Source organism: Melanostigma gelatinosum (assembly GCF_949748355.1).
Source record: "Melanostigma gelatinosum genome assembly, chromosome: 7".
Classification (NCBI taxonomy): Eukaryota; Metazoa; Chordata; class Actinopteri; order Perciformes; family Zoarcidae; genus Melanostigma; species Melanostigma gelatinosum.
In genome coordinates, this window is record NC_136640.1 from 18043516 (window position 1) to 18070434 (window position 26919).

At 44.0% G+C, this 26919-nt stretch overlaps 1 protein-coding gene across 4 annotated transcripts in view; it reads left to right on the top strand.

Annotated features, from left to right (window-relative positions):
* The window catches only part of frya (furry homolog a), a gene marked incomplete at its 5' end in the record, with an annotated part of 47746 nt that continues 20827 nt past the window's right edge, over positions 1–26919 (top strand). For 3 of the 4 annotated variants that reach the window (XR_013772129.1, XM_079272033.1, XM_079272034.1), the window contains 26 exons: positions 1–70; positions 6674–6873; positions 10314–10367; positions 11216–11355; positions 11473–11563; positions 11753–11832; positions 11928–12008; positions 12886–13054; positions 13226–13318; positions 13446–13544; positions 14113–14214; positions 14404–14507; positions 15008–15116; positions 15265–15351; positions 15741–15912; positions 16058–16190; positions 16421–16528; positions 23214–23469; positions 23679–23861; positions 23954–24040; positions 24578–24837; positions 24971–25160; positions 25432–25556; positions 25788–25845; positions 26056–26147; positions 26365–26537. Coding sequence is in view for 3 of the 4 variants with exons in the window: in XM_079272033.1 (XP_079128159.1) it covers positions 1–70; positions 6674–6873; positions 10314–10367; positions 11216–11355; positions 11473–11563; positions 11753–11832; positions 11928–12008; positions 12886–13054; positions 13226–13318; positions 13446–13544; positions 14113–14214; positions 14404–14507; positions 15008–15116; positions 15265–15351; positions 15741–15912; positions 16058–16190; positions 16421–16528; positions 23214–23469; positions 23679–23861; positions 23954–24040; positions 24578–24837; positions 24971–25160; positions 25432–25556; positions 25788–25845; positions 26056–26147; positions 26365–26537 (3316 nt within the window). Of the gene's footprint in view, positions 71–4246; positions 4394–6673; positions 6874–10313; positions 10368–11215; positions 11356–11472; positions 11564–11752; positions 11833–11927; positions 12009–12885; positions 13055–13225; positions 13319–13445; positions 13545–14112; positions 14215–14403; positions 14508–15007; positions 15117–15264; positions 15352–15740; positions 15913–16057; positions 16191–16420; positions 16529–23213; positions 23470–23678; positions 23862–23953; positions 24041–24577; positions 24838–24970; positions 25161–25431; positions 25557–25787; positions 25846–26055; positions 26148–26364; positions 26538–26919 lie in introns of those variants that run through there. The other variant, XM_079272035.1, reaches the window with a different exon arrangement.

The window sequence follows — 26919 nt, forward strand, 5'->3', positions numbered from 1 at the left end:
ATGGCCAGCCAGCAGGACTCGGGCTTCTTTGAAATCAGCATCAAATCCCTGCTGAAATCGTGGAGCGGCAGTGAGTAGCAGTTTGTCTGTTGTTGTTGTTGTTTTGTTTGTCCTCAGCTGACAGAGCTGACTGACTCCACTGCGGAACCTGACTTTTTATAGCCTCTTGTTCCTGTTGTGGATCCGACCAGGATGGGCTGTTGCTTGTTGCAGGATGAGCAGAGTGTGATTCGTCGCTGCAAACTCGGAAGCGTCGTACTTTTAGCGGCAGAACGGTTTTAATCGTCTCATAGCAACAGCCGGGGAGATAAGTATCTAGCAAGAGTTGTTGGCTACGAAGAAGTTGCTCATTATTACACAGGCACACAGTGCTGTGGTACGGTTACTCTTACTCCGATTACCCTGCGTACTATGCAGTAAGTTCTGCTGATGTGTGCAGATCATATGTTCTGCTTTTCTTCAATCCCTAGCCTTATTCTTCTTCAGACTGTGAGTCTCTAACAGAGTCTAAACAGCTCTTATTAAGTGCGAGGGCACAGTAATAGGATTAGTGGAGGTTCAGCTTGGTTGCATATTCTGTCCAGAGCTCACCGCTCCACTGTCTCCCATCATGGCCCATGAGGATGGAGTAGGATGCCTCTCTGCAACCGATTCATGGCATGATTCTGTTTTATGTAACATATGAAAGGTGGATTATGAAGATGGACTCTCTCTGGGGAAGAAAAAACAGAAAAGTGGCTGTAGCTAAACCAGGAAATGTCACCTCAGCCAATGAAACAGTTGCAGTATAGATCCCCCGATAATAATTTAGGAACATATCTGACATGTAACGATGCTTAAGATCCAAAGTGAGTTATGTCAGGAAGTCAGCTGTGCCTCTCATGGCAGCTTGTGCTGTTGAATATGAATGAAAAGAGATACTACAGGACATGCCGTCCTCGTACAAACACTCAACATTGAGCCGTCTCCCGATGATGTTGCACAATCCTCAGAGTGGGTCACTTTGCTGATACAGGCACAGGCACTCATTGTGCAATACCAACCGTGGCAGCCCACCGCTACGCATTTAACATTAAACCTAAATTGTAAATATGTGATCTCCTCATCTCATCGCTCTGCTGCCGTTTACATGCGCTGTTTCGTAACGAATGACAAGATGACAAGAGAGACGGTGTATAAATAATCACTAGGATTTTAGATGTACTGATCTGGAAAATAAGAAGATATATATATATTATCTTTTAATTGCTGAATGTATAAGAATTGATCAGGTTTGAATCAGACTAGAAACACCTGTTTATCAGATACTGTTTGCACTGTGACCACAGGGTAAACAAAGTCGGGATCCTTCAGCCAGTGGCCTGTTATAAGTCAGTGTGTCCAGCTCTAATGAAACAGTGACAACCAGCAGCACAGAACTGGCATTGTGCAGCAGCAGCGTCAGGTCTGGTGTTCTAATGGCCTGAAGGCTGGTCCACCATCAGCCAATCAGAGCAGGAGATGAGCTGCAGCGAGCCGAGCACAGCGGTGCTCCTCTTATGAGCATAGTCACACGTGTCCAGTTCAGTTGTTTCTGTTGTGAAACGCTGTTGTGGCTCAATTTCCGTTTAGTTTGGCAGTTTCCTCACATTTTGACCACGTTTTTAAAATGATCCTTCCTCCGTGTTGTAGCTCGACGCGATATGTTTTGCTGTGCAATACTTGTGCTCTTTTTTTGAGGAGGTAAAAATAGAGTTTCAACAGTGAATGAAATTGCAGAAGTTATTCATCGACGAATCCTTTCCGTTTAGCTGGGAGAGACAGACGCAGGCGTTTTCACGGTCGAGGACTGTTATAAATGAAACGCTCCCTCACAGCAGGCAGCCGTTTCCAGCATGATGTCAGCTGGCTAAAACAGGGCTGATGGTCAATAGTTTCAGACTGACATTTAACCTACTTTTCACAGAGGTCTGTATTCACGCTCCCCATTTTTTTTGTTTGTTTTTGGGGCACTCAAACTGTGAACTTGTGATAAAGTATTAGTATTAGGATGTTATTGCAGGGGTCACTAATAGGCGGACCGCGGTCCAGACTCAGACGCAGAGAAGTCTTTAACCAAGAATGGACAGACTCTTGTGTCTTCATTCTTCCCACAGACAGCTCAAAACCAGTATGTGTCTCATACCTTCAGAGACCGTGGCCATTATTAAAAGCGGTAATGTGAAGCACCCCTACGAGACCAAGCTCACATCTTTTCTCTCGCATCCAAAGCGAAGGATCACAATCCTAATACATGAATTCACTGTCCACCAATGATGTTGAAGAGAGGGGAATATAATTTCTCTTTTTAGAAGATGAGAATATAATATTGTGGCTTTTTTTGGTGACATCTCTTCTTCACACCTGAATGAACTGAATTTAAAGCTCCAGGACAATTCAGTTCAGTTCATTTTTTTACAATCAAGTACTTTATTTTAAGATAAACATTTTTCAAAAGCTTTCTGCTCTGTTTTTTTATTTGTATACATCAATCATTTATAGTAATTGAAATGAGGGAAGAACATTTATTTATTATTAGAGTATTTATTGTTTAGAATTCATCCAGTTTAATTTGAAAACTGACGATAAATATTGTTGAGATATTATTCAATAAAACTTTTTTAAATTTAATTTGACAGTCAGTTGTTGACTACATACAGACGTTAATACAACTGTTGACTTAAATATATATATGGGACTAAATCGTAGCACAAGTGAGACATTATTGTGATGTCCCGACCTTTGCGTGAGGACATTCTCTCTAACTGGACCTCGTTGAACTTTAAATGAATACTCCTGCTCTGTTGGCTCAGCTGTTGCCTGCCTCCTCTTTTGATAAATATTTCAGCAAAAACAGTTCAGCTTCAACTCCAAACAGCATTCCAGGATTTTAAGTCATAGATTAAATGAAAGCTCCAGTGAGTTATTCGGTTTCATTTTTAATATGGAAATATAGTTGGTGTGGCACATCTGGTGGTTAACAGGGTTATTCCCTTTGGCCTTAAACTTTACGATCTAAACCAGATGACAACATTTTTCCCGCTCATTACGTTACATGACGCAAACTTCTTTATTAACGCCCACCTTTGGTGGAGCACCTAAGAACAGTGTCCCTTTATACCCAGCCTAGAAGGACAATACTGTACAGCGGTGGAGGAGAGAATTAAATGCAATTTCAAAGCCTATAGATTGCTTACTAAGCCCTCACAGAAATGCAGAGTCAATGCTTCTCACGGCAGCTGGACAAAGTGCTCCCAATGGTCTTTGTTGACGTTGGAATTTCTGGTTCAGTAAAGGAGGTCAGTGGTATCTAAGTATCCACCCACTGTTCACAAACGAGCGCTAAGGCCGTTGTTTACTCGGTTGGACAGTCGGGAACTGCATTCTTTGCACATGTGTGTACGTGTGTGTGTGTGTGTGTGTGTGTGTGTGTGTGTGCAAGAGGGACACTTGTTGGCCTGTTTGCATTGTCCTCTGGGGAGCACCACCATGCTCAGGGTGTTTCCAGCATGGCGATGATGTAATGCACACTGTGCCCGCGCTCCTTGTTTGCAGAGTCACATGTCGAGTCGAGTCGTGGGGACGGGGCAACAGAAAGGGCTTGATATGCACACTGGTTGCTCTCTTCACCTCCTATTTACAGTTTCAGTAATTATGGGATCGTTTTGACAAAATGACATGTCAATTTGATTTTATCTCACAAGTTGTGCCCTTTAAAATGTTCATTGAATCAGACGTGTTTGCATCTAGACTCTCTGTTGCTGGGAAGTTTCCTAGAAGTCTGAGATTGATTTGATTTGCCTTTAACGAGTGTAGCGCTTGAAAAGGTGTAGAAATGATTGAAGAACTCGCCTGTGTGCCGAAGCAGTGCCTGATCAACACTGGTGTTGATCAGGGGAGAAAGGGGAGAGTTGCTCTGTCAGTATAGTGTGTACCCCGGGATAAATATAGTCACACAACTATGCCACCGTAGCACGTTACACCTCGTCGCCGTGCTGTGCCTCAGCTAAAAATTCCTGCCTGACCTTCACTCTTGGAAGGCACCGGGTGGTCACAAGGCTCGAGGAAGCCACAGCAGAAGCAGCTCAGAGAGAGAGAGAGAGAGGGAACGAGAGAGATCTAGAGGTTGCGTGGTCTCCCGTACCAAACGCTACTCCCACTTTTTAAAACACACCCGCCGTTCGGCTCTGCGCGCCATGGAAACTATGCCCAGCAGGACAGTGCCATCTGACGCACAAGATATGGACGTCGGTGGATTTCACTAGCAAGCCTTGATTCAGGACAACCCTGGATACCATACCCTCCTTCCCCACTATGGACAGGACGGCTGTGTGCTGGAGTAAGGCCAGCGTCATCAGCTTCATCAAGGGCCTGGGTAGGTGCTGAGTTGCCAGATGTGAGGGGAGAGCGTGTTCTGAGAGATCGTCACACGTGCTGGGCATTCCTTGAAAGATATCCAAACGCTTTGTGTCCTGAAAGGACCTGGAGAAGAAGACCTGTTTACTGGTACCACGGCGTTCCTCCAGCTTCTTCTGTGCAGCTTTGTCAGAGCTTCATAATTCTAACTGCACAGCCTCTGAAATATGCTCATTGGAAATTTGTGAAGGCTAAAACTCACCCCACAGAGAAGGAGGCCAGAGCACGTGTCCGGCTGCTTTTACAGTCGACACGCTGCAATAAGAAAAATAAGAAAGACTGGTTTACAATTAAAAGGAATTTAATCCCACCGATGCAAGTACATTATTTACAGTGAAGTACACTATTTCATGAAATATTAAATCAATAAAACCCTGTTTGCAAAAAACTCAACTCAGCTCCTCAGGTATAAAAAACACGTCCGTCGTCCGAGAGCCATCACGCGAGAGAGAAAAAGACTTGAAATTAAACCATCCACATCCGTTCGAAACACCTCCTCTTTAGTTTATCCCGATTCCTATTGGCTAACTCCAGGAGTGTATTCGCCTGTCTGGCTTTCTGTCCCTGAGTTTACGAACACATTCAATGACCGTCAGTTACGGTTTAATCCCTTCTATGATAATCCTTCAGTATAAACGTTAAACTTCTGCAACTTTGGCAGAAGCTTCATGTCTTATTAGCTACTAATCCTACAACCCTTTATGTTTATCTTAATTATGCATTTCCAAAACCCTTATATTTATGACTAATTGTGAATTCTTAATTATGAATTATTGAACACTTTTATTATATCTACTAAACACAGTTCTATGCTCAAATTTCTTACAACTTCGCTCATCTGTCTTTTTTTTGTGCCGATGTGCATCTCAGTTTCCCGTTCCTTTGAGTGCATTTGTCAGTTTCTTTCAACTACCTGTAAAGAGGTAAAAGTTCTGAGTAAAGCAGTTTAGGTAAGTCATCAGAGCCGCTTTTATCCTCCCATCCTTTGATCTGCAAGAAAAGTGATGCTCCTGTTTGTTTGATTCCTCTTTTGGCAGGCTATAGAAGTAATTAGATTAAATTACCAGCTGTGCGATTCCTCTTTTTAATACACACTGTAGGTTTTTGTCTCGTCTCAACATGAATACATAAATTACTTCAATTTCAAGGTTCGACGGGTCTGCATGTGATGTGCTTAAACACGATGTGCAGGCCTACCGTACGCTAAAGTGCTGATTCTAATAATCTTATCTCACATTCATTTAATTCAGCATTTCACACAGTTGTCTCAGGGAATTCTCTCAATTTGACATTTTCACTTTGCATAACTTTGCAGCAAGGCCGAGCTGTTTCCATGTGCTGTGTTTTGTCTTCGTAAGCTCGAACCAAACCGGTTTTAACAAAGGTTTGAAACAGTTACAGTCCGTAACTCAACGAGCGAAGAAAACAAAACTCATGCTGGCCACAGAGTCTGGTGTTTGGCATGATACTTTGACAGATGTATTGTTCTCCTGACACAGTGCAGGCTCATCTTTGCCGCTGCTCATGTGATTTCTGTCCCATTTATTTATCAGACTCACACATTTTAACAAGCTCAGATTGCTTTGGCTGAAGGAAACGTGGTTGTAACCGTGAGGCAGTAAGTCTCTGAATATTTAACACATTTATGGCAGTGTGTGAGGTGGACCTGCAGTTAGTGCTTGCAGAGTTTCAGGCTGAAATAGAAATCTCACAGTTATAATGAGATGTTTGTAAGCGGTTCTTCACTATATTTAGCACTTTTGTGTCTGGAAGCAGCGGAGTGTAACGCTGAGGTACATTTTAACTTGTGTGTTAGTTTGCGTGGTTTTTGCGGCCTAAGCCATCCGTAATTAAACGTGGGCCACATCAGTGAAGGATGGTCACATGCACACGATGTTTTACTTCCCTCAAAGGGCAATGACATCTTTGGTACGAAATGAAAACACCAGCTGCTGTCCATGGTGTTTTAATATCCATATGCGCTGTGCTCACTGTAGCAGTAGGAAAGAAAGAGCAGACTCGGGGCAAGCCAGTGCCCTTTGGACCGTCTCCCTCAGGAATGTTCAACATGTTGGGAACTTCATGTCCATGTTTGGAAGCTTCACAGTAATACTCTATTCGGTGATCTCTCTTCGTAAACAGATCGGTGGCTGGTCCTGTCTCACTCGTTTGGGCTTGAATAGGAAATGTTGGACCTGACTACGGTGTTTACCATCTCGTGCTTTTTCTCTCTCCGCAGCCTCGCCTGTGGGGAACGGATTCAGCAAACCCCCCATCCCTCCAGTCTGCTGTCCTCAGGGAGAGAAGGGCCCACCGGCCATGTTGCCCATTAGCATTGACCCGGAGAGCAAGCCGGGCGAGTACGTCCTCAAGAGCCTGTTCGCCAACTTCACCACCATGTCAGAGCGCAAGATGCGCTTCATCATGGCCGAGCCGCTGGTGAGTGGTCAGAGGTTACTGCTCTTTGTGTCCTGTGGTGATTGGCTGTTGTTGATATTTTTAACGATGTGTGGAGATAGTCACGTGCTTCAGAAGTTGACACAAAATAAAAAAGATCAGATGTTGTCACTGCTCGTCAGAGGTTGCATGAATATAGTGTGCAATTCAAACACAGCTTGAGTAAAGATGTTTAAGATTGTTCCATTTGAATAATGTTGGACGTAAAAAACTGGATTCAATTATTCAGGAAGTAAAAAAGCAGAGATTGGAGGAAAGTCCCCAACATAAGCACATTGCTTTTAAGGTTCATTTGTTTTTGTTTTTCTTATTTGCTGCCCTGTTAACCATCTCATGACCCCTTGTGGGTGTCCCGACCCCCAGACAGAGTCAGACAGGAAGCCTCATAGACAGGCTAACAGGAGCTGGCTTGACATGAATCAATTACAAACTGTGGTGAAAGAAGTATTTAGATTCTTTACCTCAGTGAAAGTACCGATACAACTGTTGAAAAAGTGCTTCATTACCAGTTAAAATAATTAAAATCTACTTAAGTTAAGGTACAGTACATATTATTAGAAAAATGTAAAGTAAAAAGTACTCATTCTGCATAAAAATGTCCTCTGTGACTGATATATTATTATACATAACAATATTTGATTGTAATTACCAATACATGAATGCTAATGAAGCATTTTACTGCCGTAGCTTGAGATGATTTCATTTTAACTCACTAATAATGTAGAGTTTGGTAGTTTAGTCCAGTGGAAACCGAACTACAGCTTAAGAGTCACAAGATAATTATTTGGGGGGTCGTGAGATAATTAATTGGAGAGTAAGGAAGACAGAACTAAGTTCTGCTACTCAGGTTTTTTTCTACCAACATACGCACTGCATTGTGTTCATCTTTGAACTTTGATCTGATTCATGATGAATTCATAGTACACTGATATATATGTTTGCAACAACCAACAGCCTGACTCACTGCTAATGAAGCCAGTAACAGTTTCAAATTCAAAGTGATATAACACTGTCAAGGCCTTGGGCGTGCAACTGAGTCTCACACACATAAAAGCGGCGATGTTAACTACGTTGTCATATGGAATTGCCGGCAGCTAAAAGCCTGCTGGTTCTGTGTGCTCCATCAGCACAAAGGAAGGAAGCAGCCTTGGGACAAAATGGGGAATAGTTCGCCAGCTTCAGCGTGCGTGCGTACAGTGTTTACAGGCTTCAGCGTTTGTCAACACAGCAGTTCCAGGTTGTTTTGTAAGTGATCGTACATAGTCTCTACATTGCTGCAGGGAGACATTCTGTATGAATAATTTCATTTGCAGGTAATCTGCAGATTATTTATTAGATGAATCAATCAATCGTTTAGGATACGAGACCCTTAAAATATTCAGCTTAGAAGGATATATGACAAAAGAAAAGCAGCAAATCTTCTCATGGAAGGCGCTAGAATAATCATAATCACACCATTCTGAGGCTTTCAGCTCACTGTCAAATGCCTGATATTTAAAATAGGAAAGTACTTCCAGCTTGAATGTCAATCAGCAAGTAGTTGAATGTATTTGCTTTGGTCTGTTCCATCTCGTGTGTTCAGGCCTCGTCTTTATATTACCACTAAAGACACAGACTAATGAACACTTCCAGAAAGTTAGCTGACGGTAAAAGCTTCCAATACAATCTCTGAGAGACTTCTTGTCCAGTGGAGGTCGAAGCCGATCAGCGGGGCCAACAACAGCTGTCACAAATAATTCTGTGCACAGACAGCCAGGCAGACAGGGAAGAGCTACCGCACTGATCACCACCTGCTCCCAGAACCACATTAGTGTCATACAAGAGCTGCTGAAAGTCAACTAAAAATGACCAACTGATGCATCTTACTAAGAAAAGCCTCAGAGAGCAGAAGCTGCAGCTGTATGTCACTGAATGCATTGTTCACCACAAATACTTACCCTTTACTGTTGCGTAAATGAAACCTGAATGTGGTGAACAAAAGGATGGTGCGGAGACCATTTACAATGTTTTTAATGCAGGTTGCACAGGTCTGATTTACTGTGGGTTTACTTGTGGTGTCCACTTTTAGGGAGTGTGATTTATAGGAAGCTGTTCGTCACCGGTCCCGGTCTAAAGGGAAGTGTTAATTACCACAGGGAATGTGAGGACCCCGTCGTTTCAGCGTAACTCCCTCTAGAGAACTGCAGGGAGGATGTGTCTGTCCTTGTTTTTCCTCTTCAGTGGAGACTCGGCTGAGTAATTTGTTTTCGCCCTGCCTTGTAGTTGTTGGCACACAGTCGTCCCTCCTGCTCATCCTCATCATTCAGGGGAATTTGTTTCACTCAATCTGTCCTCTTCGACAAACTGAAGTCAGTATTAATTCATCAAATACAGAAGGAATTTCATTTTGCAGAAAAAGAATACATGAACAAACAAAAATGCTGTAAATCTGCGAGATAATTGAATCCAAACAGTGTTGCTGTTTCAGACGGCCACAAAGTGCAGTAAAGTCCTTTTAAAGCTTGACTGCGCATGAGGCATCGACCTTTCTGTCCTAAGATGCAAGCATCTGTCCAAAAACTAAAAAGTTCATCAGATCAGGGCCTTAGCTGGCGTTGCAGCTGCAAGGATAGAGAGAGAGCGACATTACCATCAGCCCACGCAACGTCAACGTCAGACACATCAGACAGTTGGCTGCTTTGGATGAATCATCAAGTAAACGATGCGCTGTGATTTGCTGTCTGGTCCAACGAGGCAGCAGAGGGACCAATCGAGCAGAGTAGCAAAAAGGTAAAGGGAAGCAGATGCTTTTATTTGTGCAAGGATACATCAGGTGGCAATGTAAACATGCTCCTATTACTGTTGTGTGTGTGTGTGTGTGTGTGTGTGTGTGTGTTAGATAGTGTGCCCTGCTAAAGCTGCGTTAAATATCTTTAAAAATGCTTAAGGAAGCTAAGTTAATGTGTTAGTATGTAGTCAAGTGTTACAATGTTGTGTCAGGCAGAATGTTCAATATATTCACCATCCTGGTCAGCAGCTCTTGATATCTAAACACATTCAGCCTTCATTTACTAACAAGTAGGATGTGCTACTACTGATATACAGAAGTCAGGGCTGTCGTCACAGCCGGAGAGGACCGTGCATAACCCAAATCCCCCATGAAGGCCTTTATCTCCGATGATGGATGACTGTAATAATGGGAGCTGTCATGCCTGTCCCATCTCTAATATCTGACCCCGGCTGCTCATGCCTGGCATCAGACTGATTGATGGCTCTCTCATGAGCTGGGCTGTAATGAGTCCCCGTTCAAAAATACTCCACACAGTCTCGGGACCTGGCGGATGGAGTTACGAGCTTCAGACCAGACTTCGCCAGTTTGACTTTGTACAAATAAGAAAACCTACAAAAGTTGTAAAATGACTCCCTTTTTCTGTGTTTTTTAGGAAAAGCCGTTAACAAAGTCACTGCAGAGGGGAGAAGACCCTCAGTTTGACCAAGTAAGTGCTGTGAAAAAGCAAAAAAAGTGATGTAAGCAGCTACTTTATTCATTTCACAATTAGATTAAAGGATGGGATTTTGTGGTTGTAATTTCATCTCCACGAGTTTTACAGTATAACCTGCAAGTGGTTATATACAAGACCAACATTGAACAGTTTTGCCTCTCCCTATGAGCACCGTGGCAAGTCATGCATGATGCACTGTACCATGAAAAAGGCTGACGGGTGAAAGCTGTGCTCACATCCCAAAAGGTCTTTTACATCCAGTCAAAGGCGGGAGTGTTTACCTTGAGAGCTGGCACTAGCTATGCGCTAGGTGTGTCCAGCAGGTCCGTGGTTCTGGAGAGAAGGCCCTTTCACAGCCACAGAGGTGTGTTTGTGCTGCTGCGTGAGGCCATTCAGCAGCCACACAGAGCCAGGATTCTTCTCCGGCCTCGTGCTGAATGAAGGGCTCGCTGTGTTCCCAAGCCCGACCAGACTCTCCTCCCTTCCTGTGTGCCCGGCCCATCCCGCCCGTTCCTTCCTCTTCCCTCTCCCTCCCCCAAGACTGAGGGAGGCTGCGCCACGGCCACCTTGTCTCTCTGCATAGTCCGAATAAGGACCAGCTCCCCCTTCAATCTCATCTCTGTCCCTTAATGCAGCTTTGGACTTCACTCAAAAGCTCCCTCGTTGACTCCGTCTATTGTTCAAATGTTAGAAACATCGTGAAACGTACACGAATTCCCTTTGTTTACATAGCTGCACAAATAAACAAAGGAAACGCCTACTGCTATCTCTTAGTTTGGTATGTGAGCTGACAAACACAAAACATGCATTTGCACGATGTATGTGTCTTCTTCTTCTTCCAGCTGATAAGCACCATGAGCTCTTTGGCGGAGTACTGTCTCCCCTCCATCCTGCGCACGTTGTTTGACTGGTACAAAAGACAAAATGGACTCGAGGAGGAGTTGCACGAGTACCGGCCAAGAGCCATCACCAAGTCCAAAAAGTGAGAATCGCTATGTTGATTACTGCATGCGACAATGGGTCACTTGTGGAAAATAGAAAGAAGTAATGGTGAAGCTCACGTGCAAACCTGTGCTCTTGTTTTGTTTCTCTCAAACAGCGATGAGCAGCAGAGAGATTATCTACTTGAAAGGAGGGATTTGGCCATCGACTTCATCTTCTCTCTTGTTCTTATAGAAGTTTTGAAACAGGTGACTGAACTGTTGTGCACAAACGCTGCCTAGTTTATCCTATTTCTCATGATATAAAACTCACTTAAGTAGAGCTGTTGTGATTTACCGCTGCTGCAAAAGGATTCTCATCATGACCGGTAGTTTGTGAATGTGTTGTTTTTGAACATTCCCTCTCACGCCGTTGTGTCTCCTGCTTGTTAACTACAGATGCCGCTCCACCCGGTCCTCGACAGTTTGGTCAATGAGGTCATTAACTTGGCCTTTATGCACTTTCGATACAAAGAGGGGTAAGCTTCTGTCCTTGAGCACCACTCCTTCTTTCCTGTTGCTTTAAGTTTCTCTAAGGTTTGTCTTATTCTGTCTCGTGTTGCGTCTCCCACAGGTATCACGGTCCTAACACTGGCAACATGCACACTGTAGCTGACCTCTATGCAGAAATCATAGGCGTATTAGCCCAGTCCAAGTAAGTAGCAGAGACAGAAGTTTGGTTATATGATTAAGTATTATTGTTTCGTTTTTTTCTGCTTCATCTGTCTTTATTGTAAATCTTCATTCTCTGCTCTATTGGGCTTTGGTGTCATAATGGTGTGTTGCCATTCCTAATGCCTTTCTGCAAAACATCTCCCTGTTCAAGAGACTGGAACAGGCTGTAGGGACACCACACTTTTGGACAGGTCGCCTTCACACCAAACTAGGACTGGAAATTGATGTGTGTTTATTTGAAGTTTTCAGATCATTGCAGCACGGAAGAAACCCTTTAAACAGAGATATGGCTGTTGAGCCCACTTCATTCCTCCTTTCAAAAGTGCGCTCTGCTTAATTTCCTGCAGAAGATACTTCACTGAGAGGCTTTTATAGAGATCTTTACTTTTCTCTGAGGTCAAGACAGAAAGAAAGAGGTCATGGATTTTACTGTGAACCCGAAAGTATTCCGGTGTAACTCACAGTTATATTTGGTTTATCAATCATAAAAAATAACAGAAACAGCTGTATTCAGTTTCGTATCAGTACACTACCAGGCACCAGAGAAGAGATTAAGAGATGAATTATCTTCTAAATTTAGAACAGCTAAAGAATCCCATCTCTGGTTGAAGTTGGGCAAGGGATCCGGTGCCGGGCCAGGAGTTCATCTTGGGGCACAGACTCAGAGTCTGCATACTGAGGGTAAGACGAGGGGATGGTATTTTTGGGAGACGTGCTCCTTGAATATTGTCTATATTCTCTCCCCGTCACGACTCTGAAGTAGAGGAACTTTTTTGTGGAAGTGCTGATTTGGGATTTGTCTGACTGAGCTATACAGGCATGTCTTAATATAGAATCTCTTGTTCTCTTTCTCTCAGGTTTCCTGCTGTGAAGAAGAAGTTCATGACGGAGTTAAAGGAGCTGCGGCAGAAAGAGCAGAGTCCTTATGTAATCCAGAGTACTATTAGCCTGATCATGGGGGTCAAGTTCTTCCGAATTAAGATGTATCCTGTCGAGGACTTTGAAGCCACTTTTCAGTTCATGCAGGTACAGCAGGCTTCTACAATCTACAATGATAGAATAAACCTGCCTGACAGTATAAACTCTATTTGTGTTATAAACTCTATTTTCTGCAATTTTGTGTGTAAGCACCACATGTATAGTCGTGTAATATGTTTTCATTGTGTGTTGAATTAGTTACTACTCTGTTTATTACAGGAGTGCGCCCAATATTTCCTGGAAGTCAAGGACAAGGACATTAAGCACGCCTTGGCTGGTCTCTTTGTTGAAGTCTTGGTTCCTGTTGCAGCCGTAAGTTGTTGTTGTTTCCTTCAGTATGTGTTGCATGCGTAACAAAGTATTTCATTTGAATGGTAGAAGAGCACTACTCTGGATTGGTCTGTGTCTCGTCACGTGACCGTGTGGAATGTTGTCCTAGGCCGTGAAGAACGAGGTGAACGTACCCTGCCTGAGGAACTTCGTGGACAGCTTGTACGACACAACCCTGGACTTGTCCTCCAGGAAGAAGCACTCGCTGGTCAGTTAATCGGCAGAAAAAACAAACACTTGACACTTGATTGTTGGCCTTGTTAGATTTGTAGACCCCCTGTTTCGTTTTCACTCTTGACACCCTCTGCTGCATGCTTAGATGTCCTGGATGCCTGTGGTCTCTGTGAATCCGCAAGCATTTCAAGGTTGCTCTTGTGTAATGTCCTCTTACAACGTCATCGCCCACACTAGAAATAATTTACGAGGGAAGACAGGTGGCCATTTCAAAGCATTAAAACGAGCATGAAAGCAGTGGAGTGTATATAAGCACATGTAAAGTCTTCAATAAAGCGTTTCAACACAGCACTTCACAGTGAAATGGAAGGACAACAACCCTTACAGCAACAGCAAAAAGCATAACAAAAAGAAAACTGGTCTTACATTGCTGTAATGCAGATATGGTTCAGCGATAATGCGTAATTCCTCAAATTACCCACTCGAAGGACAGACTCAAATATTACACCTGGAAACTATCATTTTTCAACCTGTCGTTAAGTCAGTGTGAAGCTATTTTAACATGATGAACGAGATCTAAACACTGACTGTTCCCTACGCAGGCGTTCTACCCGCTGGTGACGTGCCTGCTGTGTGTCAGCCAGAAACAGTTCTTCCTCAACAGATGGCATGTCTTTCTCAACAACTGCCTCTCAAATCTGAAGGTAACGCAACCTGGAAACCAGCAGCCTTTAATTCAGACTACAGCAGTCTTTGTGAATCACAGAGGACTGTTCAGATACATAACGGTTGTGTGTATCAAATGTGCACAACATTTAATAAACTGGTGGGCTGCCACTTGTTGAAAAGCTGTTCCGTCATTGACTTTGTTTCATATCTGTAATCTATTACAGAGCAGAGACCCTAAGATGGCTCGCGTTGCACTGGAGTCCCTGTATCGACTGTTGTGGGTCTACATGATCAGAATCAAGTGTGAGAGCAACACTGCAACACAGGGGTAAATATCTTAAAACTCCTTGGCCTCAGCCAAAGAGGAAGAATTATGTACTGCTTTTACTATTTTCTTCCTGTGATAATCATTTTCAGTCGGCATGGATTCTGGCTTTAGGGGAAGAAAAAAATAATACATTCAAATAGCTGGTTACTGGTTTTATTGGTGTTAGCCGAAAAAGGAATGCTTTTTTTCTTTTCTTTCCTTTTTTTATGAACTGGGGTCAGGCCTGCACCAGATTGTCAGTGCCGGTGGCCCACAGGTTTCTCAGCAGCTTTACAGATGTTATTATGAGCCTGAGCCCAGAAAAGAATACCAAATGGGTCAAGCCGGACATTTTAAACGTGTTAATTAGGCTCAAAATAAACTTGTCCTACAAATAGATTTCCTCTTAACGCAATGGAGTAAACCAAATGATTACAGTTCTCTATGTCATTTTATCAAACTGTTTTTAAAATGCTTGTTGAAGGTATCCTCATAACGTGTTTATTTCTCTGTGTCCACAGTCGCCTCAGCACCATTATAACAACACTTTTCCCCAAAGGCTCCCGCAGTGTGGTCCCAAGAGATATGCCTCTCAATATCTTTGTCAAAATCATCCAGTTCATTGCACAGGTAAACACAATAATGTGCTATACTGCACTATAGAGAAGTCACACAAATTATAATTCATGTAACTCTATGTTAAACATACCAATACAAGGTAAACTTGTATCTCTAGACAATCACGACATCACATTTTCACTTTCGTATTTCATTACAGGAAAGACTTGATTTTGCCATGAGAGAGATCATCTTCGACCTCCTTTGTGTTGGGAAACCTGCAAAAGCCTTTAGTCTTAATCCAGAGGTATGCATTCAACATTCACTCATACAGTTTAATGTGTTCATAGAAACATGTAAAGAAGAAGAAAATGCCCCATTTAGCCCTTTATCGAAATCTAATTACCGGTGTCTGAAAGTAATAATACGTCCTAACTGCTCCTAGACTACTGTATGTCTGCGGGACTTACAACTTTGTGTCACAGCATTTCCCTCAATTGTAAGGCAACAAAACAATCTATAACAAATCTATTGTTTACTTCCTGAAACTGCAGTAACTGCTGATACAATTGATTTTTTTTTTCCAGCTAAAGTGGTGTTTCATTGTCTGTTGTGTTTACTCGAAATTTCTCGAAGGACAAATAATGCAACATTGAAAATGGATGAAAAAAAAACAGGTGAACTTTTTTTGTGCAGAGAATGAATATTGGTCTGAGAGCATTCCTGGTCATCGCCGATAAACTGCAGCAGAAGGACGGCGAGCCTCCCATGCCTAACACTGGTTGCACTTTACCCTCTGGGAATACACTCCGAGTCAAGAAGACATACCTGAGCAAAACGCTGACAGATGAGGAGGCCAAAGTCATTGGTGAGTGAGACAGACCGTGGTCAGAAATGCTGAAAGTGCCATGCTGTTGCAGACTCAAATAGCAGCTTCAGCATCAGATGTGGAGTTTAAATGGCCGTTTGCAGATGAGTGACAGCGGTATCAACCGTTTTTCTTTCTTCTCCAGGGATGTCCCAGTATTATTTTCACGTGCGGAAGGCTGTTGACCATATCCTCAGACACCTGGACAAAGAGGTGGGACGCTGCATGATGATGACTAATGCTCAGATGTTGAACAAGGAGCCTGAGGACATGATCACGTAAGTGCACACGCCTCTCTGTCAGCCTAGAAGCCAAAACATTTCAAGTTAGTAGAACTCACGAGTGTTAAAATTGGTTTCAGCCCCATCATAAACTCTACCTTACCTTAATTAACCCTGGATGACAATCCGGTTATTTTCCCAATGCTAGTTCAGTTTACACTTGACAGTTGAACACGTTGAAAGCAAGCTTTTGCTGTTAAACCTGCTGTAAAATGTGACCTTAACAGAGGTGAAAGAAAGCCCAAGATTGACTTGTTCAGGACGTGTGTCGCTGCCATTCCTCGCATCCTGCCTGACGGGATGTCCAAGCCAGAGCTCATAGACCTGCTCTCACGGTGAGTCACCGTCTCTTGAGGAAAGCACCTTTATGAGGAAGACAAAGCACTGGCGGCACACTCCCACTGCCTGACAAGATAATTAACCTGAAGAGATGGAATCAAGTGCTATTAATGTTTGTGTTCAGGAGAAAAAAAACTGCCACAGTAAGAACCTGCATTTCCTGCTATCCCAGTTTTACCGAAGATGATAATTATAATATATACCGTAGTTTTCGGACTATAAGCCGCTAAGTTTTACCCCACGCTTTGAGGCGTCTGCTTATAGTCCGGTGCGCTTTATATACGGATTTTTCCTTAGCTTTTCTCCGCCACAACAACAACCGCAACTTCCGGTTCCGGTCTAACAGCAGCAAGCCAGTTAGCCGTAAATGCTATTCAGAGCTATGAGCAGAGACGATCAGTTTTTTCTCAAGTCTGCCAGTGGATCCTAACAGCTCGGAACAGTGTGACAGAATCCACCTTCACCAACGGGTTCTGAAAGGCTGGGATAGTACGAGATTAAGGGGACAGCGTAATGAGGACGACAACGCAAGCTCAGGGGCGGATTTGCCCTGGTTCATGATGTGGTGTGTTCAATGACCCAAATGCAGACTCGTTTTTTCCAGGGTTTTTTTTCCAGTTCTACAAAACTTGTTCTACAAAACTTGTTCAAGAGTTTTTTTGTGTGCGTGTTTTTGAGTGAGAGAAATAAATGTTTTGTATGATCTTAGTTCATGTATAATTGTGTTTACAACGGCTGGTATGATGATGTTGCGCGGACTTTTTTTTCTGACTTTTATTTTAATATGTCTGGACTATTTCCGGTGATCATATCATAAGATCGGCCAACAATCGACGAACTATGATCGCTGTATGGCGCCGTCTCACCACGGAGCATATGGGGGATGAATACATAACACACCTGTATTCGCACTGGGCGGAGCCGATCGCACACGGCGGATGAATGCATGCTCGTGATTTGACCCCGGACGGATAAAAGCGTGTCCAGCCACTGTGAGTTTCATTCATTCCACGCATCTCGCCTCGCTCGCCATGGAGAAAACCGGTACACGAAGAAATGCGTATGATGCTGCCTTTAAGTTAAAAGCGATCCGCCTGGCTGTCGAAGAAGGAAATAGAGCTTCTGCACATTCGCTCGGCGTCAATGAATCGATGGTGAGACGCTGGAGACGCCAGGCCGAAGAACTGAGCTGCTGCAAAAAGACGACAAAAGCCTTCAGAGGCAGGAAAAGCAGGTGGCCTGATCTTGAAAACACTCTTGAGGATTGGGTGAACACACAGAGAGCAGATGCTCGAGGTGTTTCCACCATGCAAATCCGACTGAAGGCTAAAGCCCTCGCCACCGAAAAGAACATTGGAGATTTCAGAGGTGGACCGTCTTGGTGTTTCAGATTGATGCAACGAAAGGGCCTGTCGATTAGAACACGGACGACCGCTGGTCAGCAACTCCCTCCCGACTTCAAGGAAAAAATGACAAACTTCAGCGAATACACGCAAAGACATATAACCGAAAATTCCATTGGACCAGACGACATCATAAATATGGACGAAGTACCTTTGACGTTTGACCTCCCTCTCACTAGGACTGTTAACAGAAAGGGTGAGTCTTCCATCACGCTCAAAACAACTGGCCGTGAGAGAACGCATTTCACGTGTGTTCTGGGCTGCACGGCATCCGGACAAAAGCTTCCACCCATGGTGATTTTTAAGCGGGATGACAATGCCGAAAGAAAAATTCCCGTGAAAGTGAACAAGAAAGCAGGCCCGGCGCTAGGGGCGGGCCTTGGGGTGCAAGGCCCGCCCTGGGACTCGGTTGGGCCCGCCCTGGACGGACGAGCCTGTCAGTCACTTATCACACGTAAAAAATCACAATTACAAAAATAACTATCTTTTCCCGAATAAATGCATACTATAATTATTATTATTATTATACTACACTTAATATGAAGTTTGCTAAAAAATAATTTTAACCACTTTTGGTTTGACGTAAAAACGGAAATGACAAGTGCAGAGCGGGCCGCGGCTGCGAAGTGCCGTGCGAACAGAATAGGCTGCTCAACAGTAGTTGTGATCCGAGTCCGAGATAGAGAGATAAAGAAATAAAAGATGGATATACGACGTTTCTTTCATAAACCGCGGAGTGTCTCAGAGGACGGGGACAGAGCGCGTGTAAGCGAAGCCGGGTGCTCACACGCACAGACGTCTGAGGAGATTGACAGCTCCAGAGAAGCTAACGTTAGCCACCCTGTCGAAGCTAGCAGGCAGCAGAGGTCCTCACAGCAGGCATCTGAACCAGCAGGAGATCTGGGCATTGATCAACCCAATCAAGTGGTGATAAAGAATTACCCATCAAGCCTATTTTCAGGTAAAAAGAGATCATTCCACAGCGCCTGGTACACTAATAGAGACTGGCTGGAGTATTCAGTTAATGCAGATGCTGCATATTGTTACCCCTGCCGAAAGTTCCGGGTGCCTGGGTCTTCCATGGACTCTGCCTTTACTCTGAATGGATTTTCCGATTGGAAGCATGCAGTGGAGATGGGGAAAGGGCTGAACAAACATGCAGCATCCAAAGAACACATGCTTTGTGCAGTTATGTGGAAAGACAAGGCAATGAGGATTGCTACAGGAAGAGAGGTATCGACGTTGGTTAACGCTGAACAGTTGCAGCGCAATAGATACTACCTGTCATCAATAGTAGATGTAATTGAGTTTCTCGCCGTCAGCCACTTGCCTTTCAGAGGCGATAATGACTCGTATGCGAGTATGTCTGATGATGGCTGTGGTTTGTTCTTGTCTATGTTTGAGTATACTCTACGGAAAGATCCTGTTTTGGCCACGATTGCCCAGTCCATTCCACACAATGCCAGATACACCAGCCATGAGATCCAGAATGAATTGTTGGACATCATGTCCACCATGGTCACTGAGCACATCGTGACAGAGGTTGGGGAGTCATTTTACACGATAAAAGTGGATGGTACTCGAGACCCAACAGGAAGAGAAAACATCTCAATAGTTGTGCGCTTTATTAATGAGTTATATGAGCCAACCGAACGTCTTCTGACAATTGCCACAGCTGACCAAGGGGATGCGGCTACACTGACTGACACGATCGTGGAGGAATTGTCTAAAGCTGGACTGAGTCCGAGGCGAATAATTAGCCAAGTGTATGACGGTGCTTCTCTGATGTCCGGTAAGCACGGGGGAGTGCAGAAACGGTTGCAAGAGAAACTGCAGCGAGACATTCCTTATGTCCATTGTTTCAACCACCAATTACATCTCGTGGTCTCGCATGCCCTGGCAGCAGAACAGGCCGTGTTGGATTTTTTCAGCACCTGCAATATCCTCTACAAATTCTGCAGGAGACCAACAGTAGCCATCCTGTACAAGGGAGAGAGGTTGAAACGCCTCTTGGAGCAACGCTGGACTGGTCACTTTGGCACTGTCTCTGTTGTTTTAAGATCATTTGATGACCTGGTCACCCTCCTCAAAGAGATTGACAGCCAGAGGACCTATGGCGCAGACGTGCGCGTTGAAGCGGCAGGTCTGCTTCGGACCATGTCTGAGCCCAGCTTCAGGTTCATCGCCGAGATGGTACACTCTATCCTGTCATACCTCGACCCCCCTAATACCATGCTACAGTCAGAGAACATGGATCTTTTGACAGGTATGCAACTTGTCAATTCTGCGTGTGTGTGTATTGAGAACCTGCGCTCTGAAATTAAATTTGTGGCTCTCTTGGAGCGCTGCCGGAGTGCAGAGCCTCCCATGGAAAAGAGAAGGCGCACCATCAACCCAGCCTTTGACATCTACATTGTTGAGGAGAGAATCGCACAGGAGGACCCCAACGACGAGATGGAACTGCGGAGGCTATATTTCAGCTGCATTGATTCAGTGTGTGGGGAAATCAAGGAGCGCTTCGGAGAGCGCAACTGCGCGGTTATGGGTGCATTAAAGGCGCTGGACCCAGAGGACGCAGATTTTCTCGACGCATCTAAGATCACCCCACTATTGAAGCTCACCAACACGTCCGTGGTGGATACGGAGTACACGGTTGCTAACCAGTTCCTACGTGCGCGAATGGATGACACATCCCCACCTGACGGGGGAAGATGGACTATGGCAAAAGTTCTTAAATACCTTCACCAGCCTCTTGAGGCAATGCCAAGCGTCATAACTGCTCTGAAACATGCACTGACTTTTGGTGCAAGCACGGCCCTCTGTGAGAATTCCTTCTCCACTTTAAAGAATGTTTTCTCAGATCACAGACAGTCGATGCTCCACAAACGAAAGGCCAACCTGATTATGCTAGCTTTCGAGAAGGACTTAACAAAGAAGTTCAGGAGTGAATGGAGGGACACTGTCCTACGCAGATTTCACTCGGTGGCCAATCGTCGTCTCCCGCTCTACTAATGGTGAGTTATCAGGTTTTATCCAGCCTCCTGGCCCTATGGACTAGGCTAAATGATTGGTTGTAGGCCTATGTGTTTGTTCTTTCTTGGAAAAACAAACAAATATGTAATGCAAAGCAATGTTTTCTTAATTTCTGTTGTAGGCTAGCTGTTGGTAGGCCCTTTTCGTTGTTGCTGCATGCTGCACTGCTGTGTTTCGGACAAACTCCGCACAGTGTGTTGTTGTAGAGTGTGTTATTGTTGTTGTTAATGTTGTTGCTGGATGTGCCTATTTTTTAAATGTCTTGTTGTGGCTGAATCTGCTACCTGCTGATCTTTCAACACACAAGTTGACCTACTATGCTACCATCGGCTGTAAAAAAACAAACAAAGAAAACGTGCCCCCCCCAAAGCAACGTAAGGCCCCCCCGCAAATCAGTGCCTGGAGCCGGGCCTGCAAGAAAGGGTGGATGATAGAAAGCGTAATGAAGGAATGGCTGACGGAATGCTACGCGAAGCGAACAGGGGGATTTTTTCACAGAAAAACGGCATTGTTAGTTTTGGACAGCATGAGAGCCCACATAACGGATTCTGTTAAAGTAGCCATCAAGACGACAAACTCTATTCTAGCTGTGATTCCTGGGGGCACAACAAAGTATTTGCAGCCCCTTGACATTAGTGTGAACCGTTCATTTAAGGTGGCACTCCGAGTTCAGTGGGAGGCTTGGATGACTGACGGAGCGAAATCCTTCACAAAAACTGGCCGCATGCGAAGAGCAACTTTCTCTCAAGTCTGCCAGTGGATCCTAACAGCGTGGAGCAGTGTGAAAGAATCCACTATCACCAACGGCTTCCGAAAGGCTGGACTACTGCGAGATGATGACAGCGCAAGGGCGGATTTGCCTCGGGAGCAAAGTGACACTGACGAAAGATTGACTGAAAGCACGAACGAAGCAATTCTGAGGCTGTTCAATTCCGACACTGAAGAAGATGACTTTGATGGTTTTAGTGCACAGGAGGACGAAGGCGACAGCGACAGCGATCAATAGCGATCCTGTGTCTATCCAGCCACTTTCCTGCTCGGATCAGAGGGATTACCGTAAGCCACTTCCCGGCTTGGACCTGTGCGGAGCACGTGGAGACGCCTCCTAGTTGACTTACGGTATTACCGTTTTTTCCTGTGTTTATTTTATTTTTTTATTTTTTATTTTTTTATTTTTTTTATTATTTTTTTTTAATTTTTTTTTTTTATTGTTTATACAGTTCTACAAAACTTGTTCCAAGAGTTTTTTTGTGTGCGTGTTTTTGAGTGAGAAATAAATCATCTTGGTTTGCAATAGAACTCTGCTGTCCTGCGTCTGCATTTGGGTCCTTCAACACACCACATCATGAAACTGTAGGTACCATACATGTCCGACTTGCTAGCTTCTAAGCTAATTTTAACATTACGGCCAATGGGGAAATGCTAACCGCGATTATCATTAGCGAATATAATATATCTTCGTACATCTTTTCATGCAGACATACTTACAGACTAAGGTCTCTCAAGGCTACCAAACAGAAGAAGTGAAACGAAGCAGCGTGTCTTCTCATTAGAATCTAAAAGCAACGAGGCAATAACTTGTTGCTCGTAGCAGTCTGCAGTTAGCCGTAAATGCTATTTAGAGCTAGGAATGATATATACTGTATATACGTGTGTGTGTGTGTGTGTATATATATATATATATATATATATATATATATATATATATATATATATATATATATATATATATATATATATGTGCGTGTATTTATACAGTATCCACACATAATGGCTATTTACTTTACTGTGTTTAAAACAATGTCATATATGCAGCTTTCATTTTCATTACTGTTTGAAGACTCAGAATCTGGGGTTTTATTGAAATTGCTGTCGAAATAGCGTTTGACAAACCCTCGTCTGATGAAAATGCACTTACCATCCACAGATGACAAAATAGTTTAAATTCTGATCAGCACTTCAACAATCAGTTTGCTTTCTTACACTTAATTCTTATTTCAGATGTGAGGCACTGGAAGCTTGACAATTTATCTTATTGTACACAGCAGGCACATTTAAACTAGCTAAATCAAAGAAGTACCTCAGATGAGATGGATTTTTGCACTGTTAACATCCTGCCCGCCAGGTAATCTTCAGGTTAAATGTATCTGAAATGAAACCTTCTCATTGGTAGAAGATAAGGGACTTAATTGAATGCCTCTAAAGAAACCTGTTTGATTGTAGTTTGTCTTTGTCCCCTTTTCAGATTGACAATCCACATGGATGACGAGCTGCGTCTCATTGCCCAGAATTCTTTGCAAAGTCTGCTGGTTGATTTCTCCGACTGGCGCGACGACGTTCTGTTTGGATTCACTAACTTCCTGCTGCGTGAGGTCCAAGACACTCACCAGGGACTGTTAGACACATCCCTCAAATTACTGCTGCAGCTGCTCACACAGTGGAAACTAACCCTGGCCGCCCCAGGGAAGAGCTATGACACCGTTAAAGTACACACAGCAGAGGTATACAGTACGCACCTTTGTGTCAGACATGGCATATTTTTGTGCCTTTCACAAGCGGTAAATCACAATTCGACTCATTCAGGTTTATTCTGCTCCAACACTTGAAAAATACCTGTTGTAGGAATACAAAATGTTATGTGCTAAAGTCTCATTTTAATCATGCTTTTTTAAAAATCCGCTTTTGTTTTATTTCCATGTTTATGTCACAGCTGCTGCAGTCCAGCTCAAGTGTTAAGACGCCTGCAGAGCGAGGTCCTCACTCCACTGTGCTGCATGCAGTGGAGGGACTGGCGCTCGTGCTGCTCTGCTCCTGTCAGCTGAGCACCCGCAGACTTGCCATCGCCGTACTGAAAGAGATACGAAGTCTATTTATGACCATTGGGCAGTCTGAGGTAAATGGGACAAAGTTAAACTGACAGAATACCTTAAAGTTTGATGACTGAGTTTACAGACTGTGATTTTATGCTTATTTTGTCAACCGCAGGATGACGATAAACCAATGATAGAGATCATGGACCAGCTCAGCCCTGTAATCCTGGAGAGTTTTGTCAATGTTACAGTCTCCGACACAGTAAGTTGTTTGTCGCTCCAAACTAAACCTGGAGTCTCAATAGCGATTCATTCACACCGCGGTGAGACGCTCATTCGTTGCGTCTACTCAGGCTACTTTCATGGAAAGATCCGGTGTCATTTAAATATCTAGCCACGTGGAATCTGGTTCACAAAACAGCAAATGCTTGTTACGTCGACTGTAAGACAGAAGCTTGGTTTTGTAATCTGGCGTGTAAAAGAGAAACAGCTGGAACTGAGCAGCTGTTGACCGTTTGACTCTGTCTTGTGTAATCGTCACGCTCTCAACATGACGCTAAGATTTATTGAGAAAGGGATAATACAGTAAATGTCCGTGTATGCATTCTCTAATTGTTTTTCAAAATATTCCATTTGATTATTTAACTGCATTAATTACATTTAAATTATTCTTTATTATTATTTATTTCATTATTCTTAAGCATCAGGATGAAGACAGAGTGGGAAAAGACATGTTGCTATTTGGACGAGTTGTCCAGTCATCACCTTTGACCCTTCTGTGCCACTTGCTCGTTTGCAGGTCCCGCTGCCAGCTGGCCACCACATGGACCTGCAGTGGCTCGTGGAGTGGAACGCACTGCTCGTAAACAGCCATTATGACATTCAGAGCCCCTCACACGTGTGGATCTTTGCCCAGTCCGTGAAGGACCCCTGGGTGCTGTGCGTATACAGCCTCCTCCGGCAGGACAACCTACCCAAGCACTGCTCCACGGCGCTCAGCTACGCCTGGCCCTACGCCTTCACTCGAATGCAGATGCTCATGCCCCTGGTAGACCCAAAGTAAGTGTCCTTGTTTTAAGAATAGCCACTTGATACCACTTACCCGTTGCATACGATAAACTCCTCCTCAAGATCCCCCGTTCTACACAGCTCAGATAAAAACAATGATTTTTCTTTTTGTATGATTCACCAGTAACCCCGTGTATGCGAAGAAGACCAGCGCGTCTGGCAGCGGGGACAATTACATCACGCTATGGAGAAACTACCTGATCCTTTGCTTCGGGGTAGCTAAGCCCAGTATCATGAGCCCCGGCCATCTGAGAGCATCGACACCTGAGATCGTGGCCGCCACGCCCGACAGCGGTGTCAGCTACGATAACAAGGTAGCTGCCTAGCGGTCCTCTGACCTTATTAACTATTAGCCAAGTCCCCGAGTGCTTTGTCTCTCCAGGATCAGGTGTTCATACGGAGCTTGTTGATATTCAAACTCTAAGCATCGAGTTACACAGCAGCTATCTCACATGAATGGACCAGGACGCCGGTATATTCTTCACTTCACAGAAACATCTTATTGCAGCCCTGTGTAATTAGTGGTGTTCAAGCAGCGTGAGTCATTTATGCGTGTGACTGAACCGTCGATGTTTGATGTTTCAGGTTATCGGGAGCCCATCTGTGGCTTGGCTTCTGAAGCAGTTGGTTCCACTGATGAGAGCAGAGAGCATCGAGTTGACAGAGTCACTGGTTCTGGGCTTTGGTCGCACCAATTCCCTTGTATTCAGGTATATCAGAAGGCATCATTTTTGCTATAATTGATTGACACATTGGTTTTAAAGATGGATAAATATTATAGCGGCTTATTGAAGTATTGTTGTTGTCACTTTTCCTTAGAAAATAACAACAGTCTTACTGAAGTGTAATTTGTCCATTTAACGAAATGTATTTACGACGGTTGTTTGACAATGCATTTTACCTGAAGATGACTTGTGTATGTTTTGACTGCCTGCACACAGGGAACTTGTGGAAGAGCTCCATCCCCTAATGAAAGAAGCGTTAGAAAGAAGACCGGAGGTTGGTTGATTTTATATTTACACCACAGCACACAACAAAACCAAAACACATACTTGCTGGATGTCATCAGTGAATGAACTGGATAGTGCTGTGTAAAGCTGTCAGAGAGCTGACGTGTCTCAGAACATCTCAGTCACTAAATAAAGATTAATAATGATATCACCAGCAGGACTTAAGTCATGAAGGACACTTCTTAATAATTGTTTGCAGAACAAGAAGCGGCGTGAACGACGAGACCTGCTGAGACTGCAGCTGCTGCGGATCTTTGAGCTGCTGGCTGATGCAGGTGTCACCAGTGACAGGTTAGTGTGGTGTTTGTTGACACATTACAGCCCCGCTGCACAGTGTCATACTCACTGTCCACAAAGGGGGAGCATAAGTAAGACACCAAAACAAGATCATCAAGGTATAACCTTTGTGTTACGTGACTCCTGAGCATTAATACAGGTTGAAAAAGAAGTTGAAATATTTTTGGTGTGTAATTTATTTCCACTGGGTGTCTCCCTGTTTTTCCTACAGTACAAACGGAGCTCTGGAACGTGACACCCTCGCCCTGGGCGCTCTCTTCCTGGAGTATGTGGATCTAACCCGTATGCTCCTGGAAGCTGAGAATGACAAAGACGCAGAGATCCTCAAGGACATCCGAGCTCACTTCAGCGCAATGGTGGCCAACCTCATCCAATGCGTACCCGGTACTGAAAGATTCAGCCTGAACGGCCTTTCTTGTCAATGCTCTGCGGGTCGCATTGATAAATTGCTGAATATGTTGTTTTTATTTAGATGCCTGACACAATCCATCTGTCCTTTTTTATCAATTTGTGGATTGTGAATTCTATAATAGGCTCCCGTTCGGCACGTCACATGGAGCACAAGACTCCTGATATTGATCTTGATGTGGACGTAGCCCAAGGGGAGTAGATCCAAAAATAGTGCAGCTTAAGGACAGAGCAGCCAAGGATAGATGATGACTCATGGGTTGCCGAGCCTTCACTGAATGGCTAATGATCTGTCAAGGGACATCAGCACCTTGTTATCATATCGCGAAATGCACTTTTAGGAGTTAGTTAAGGGTTT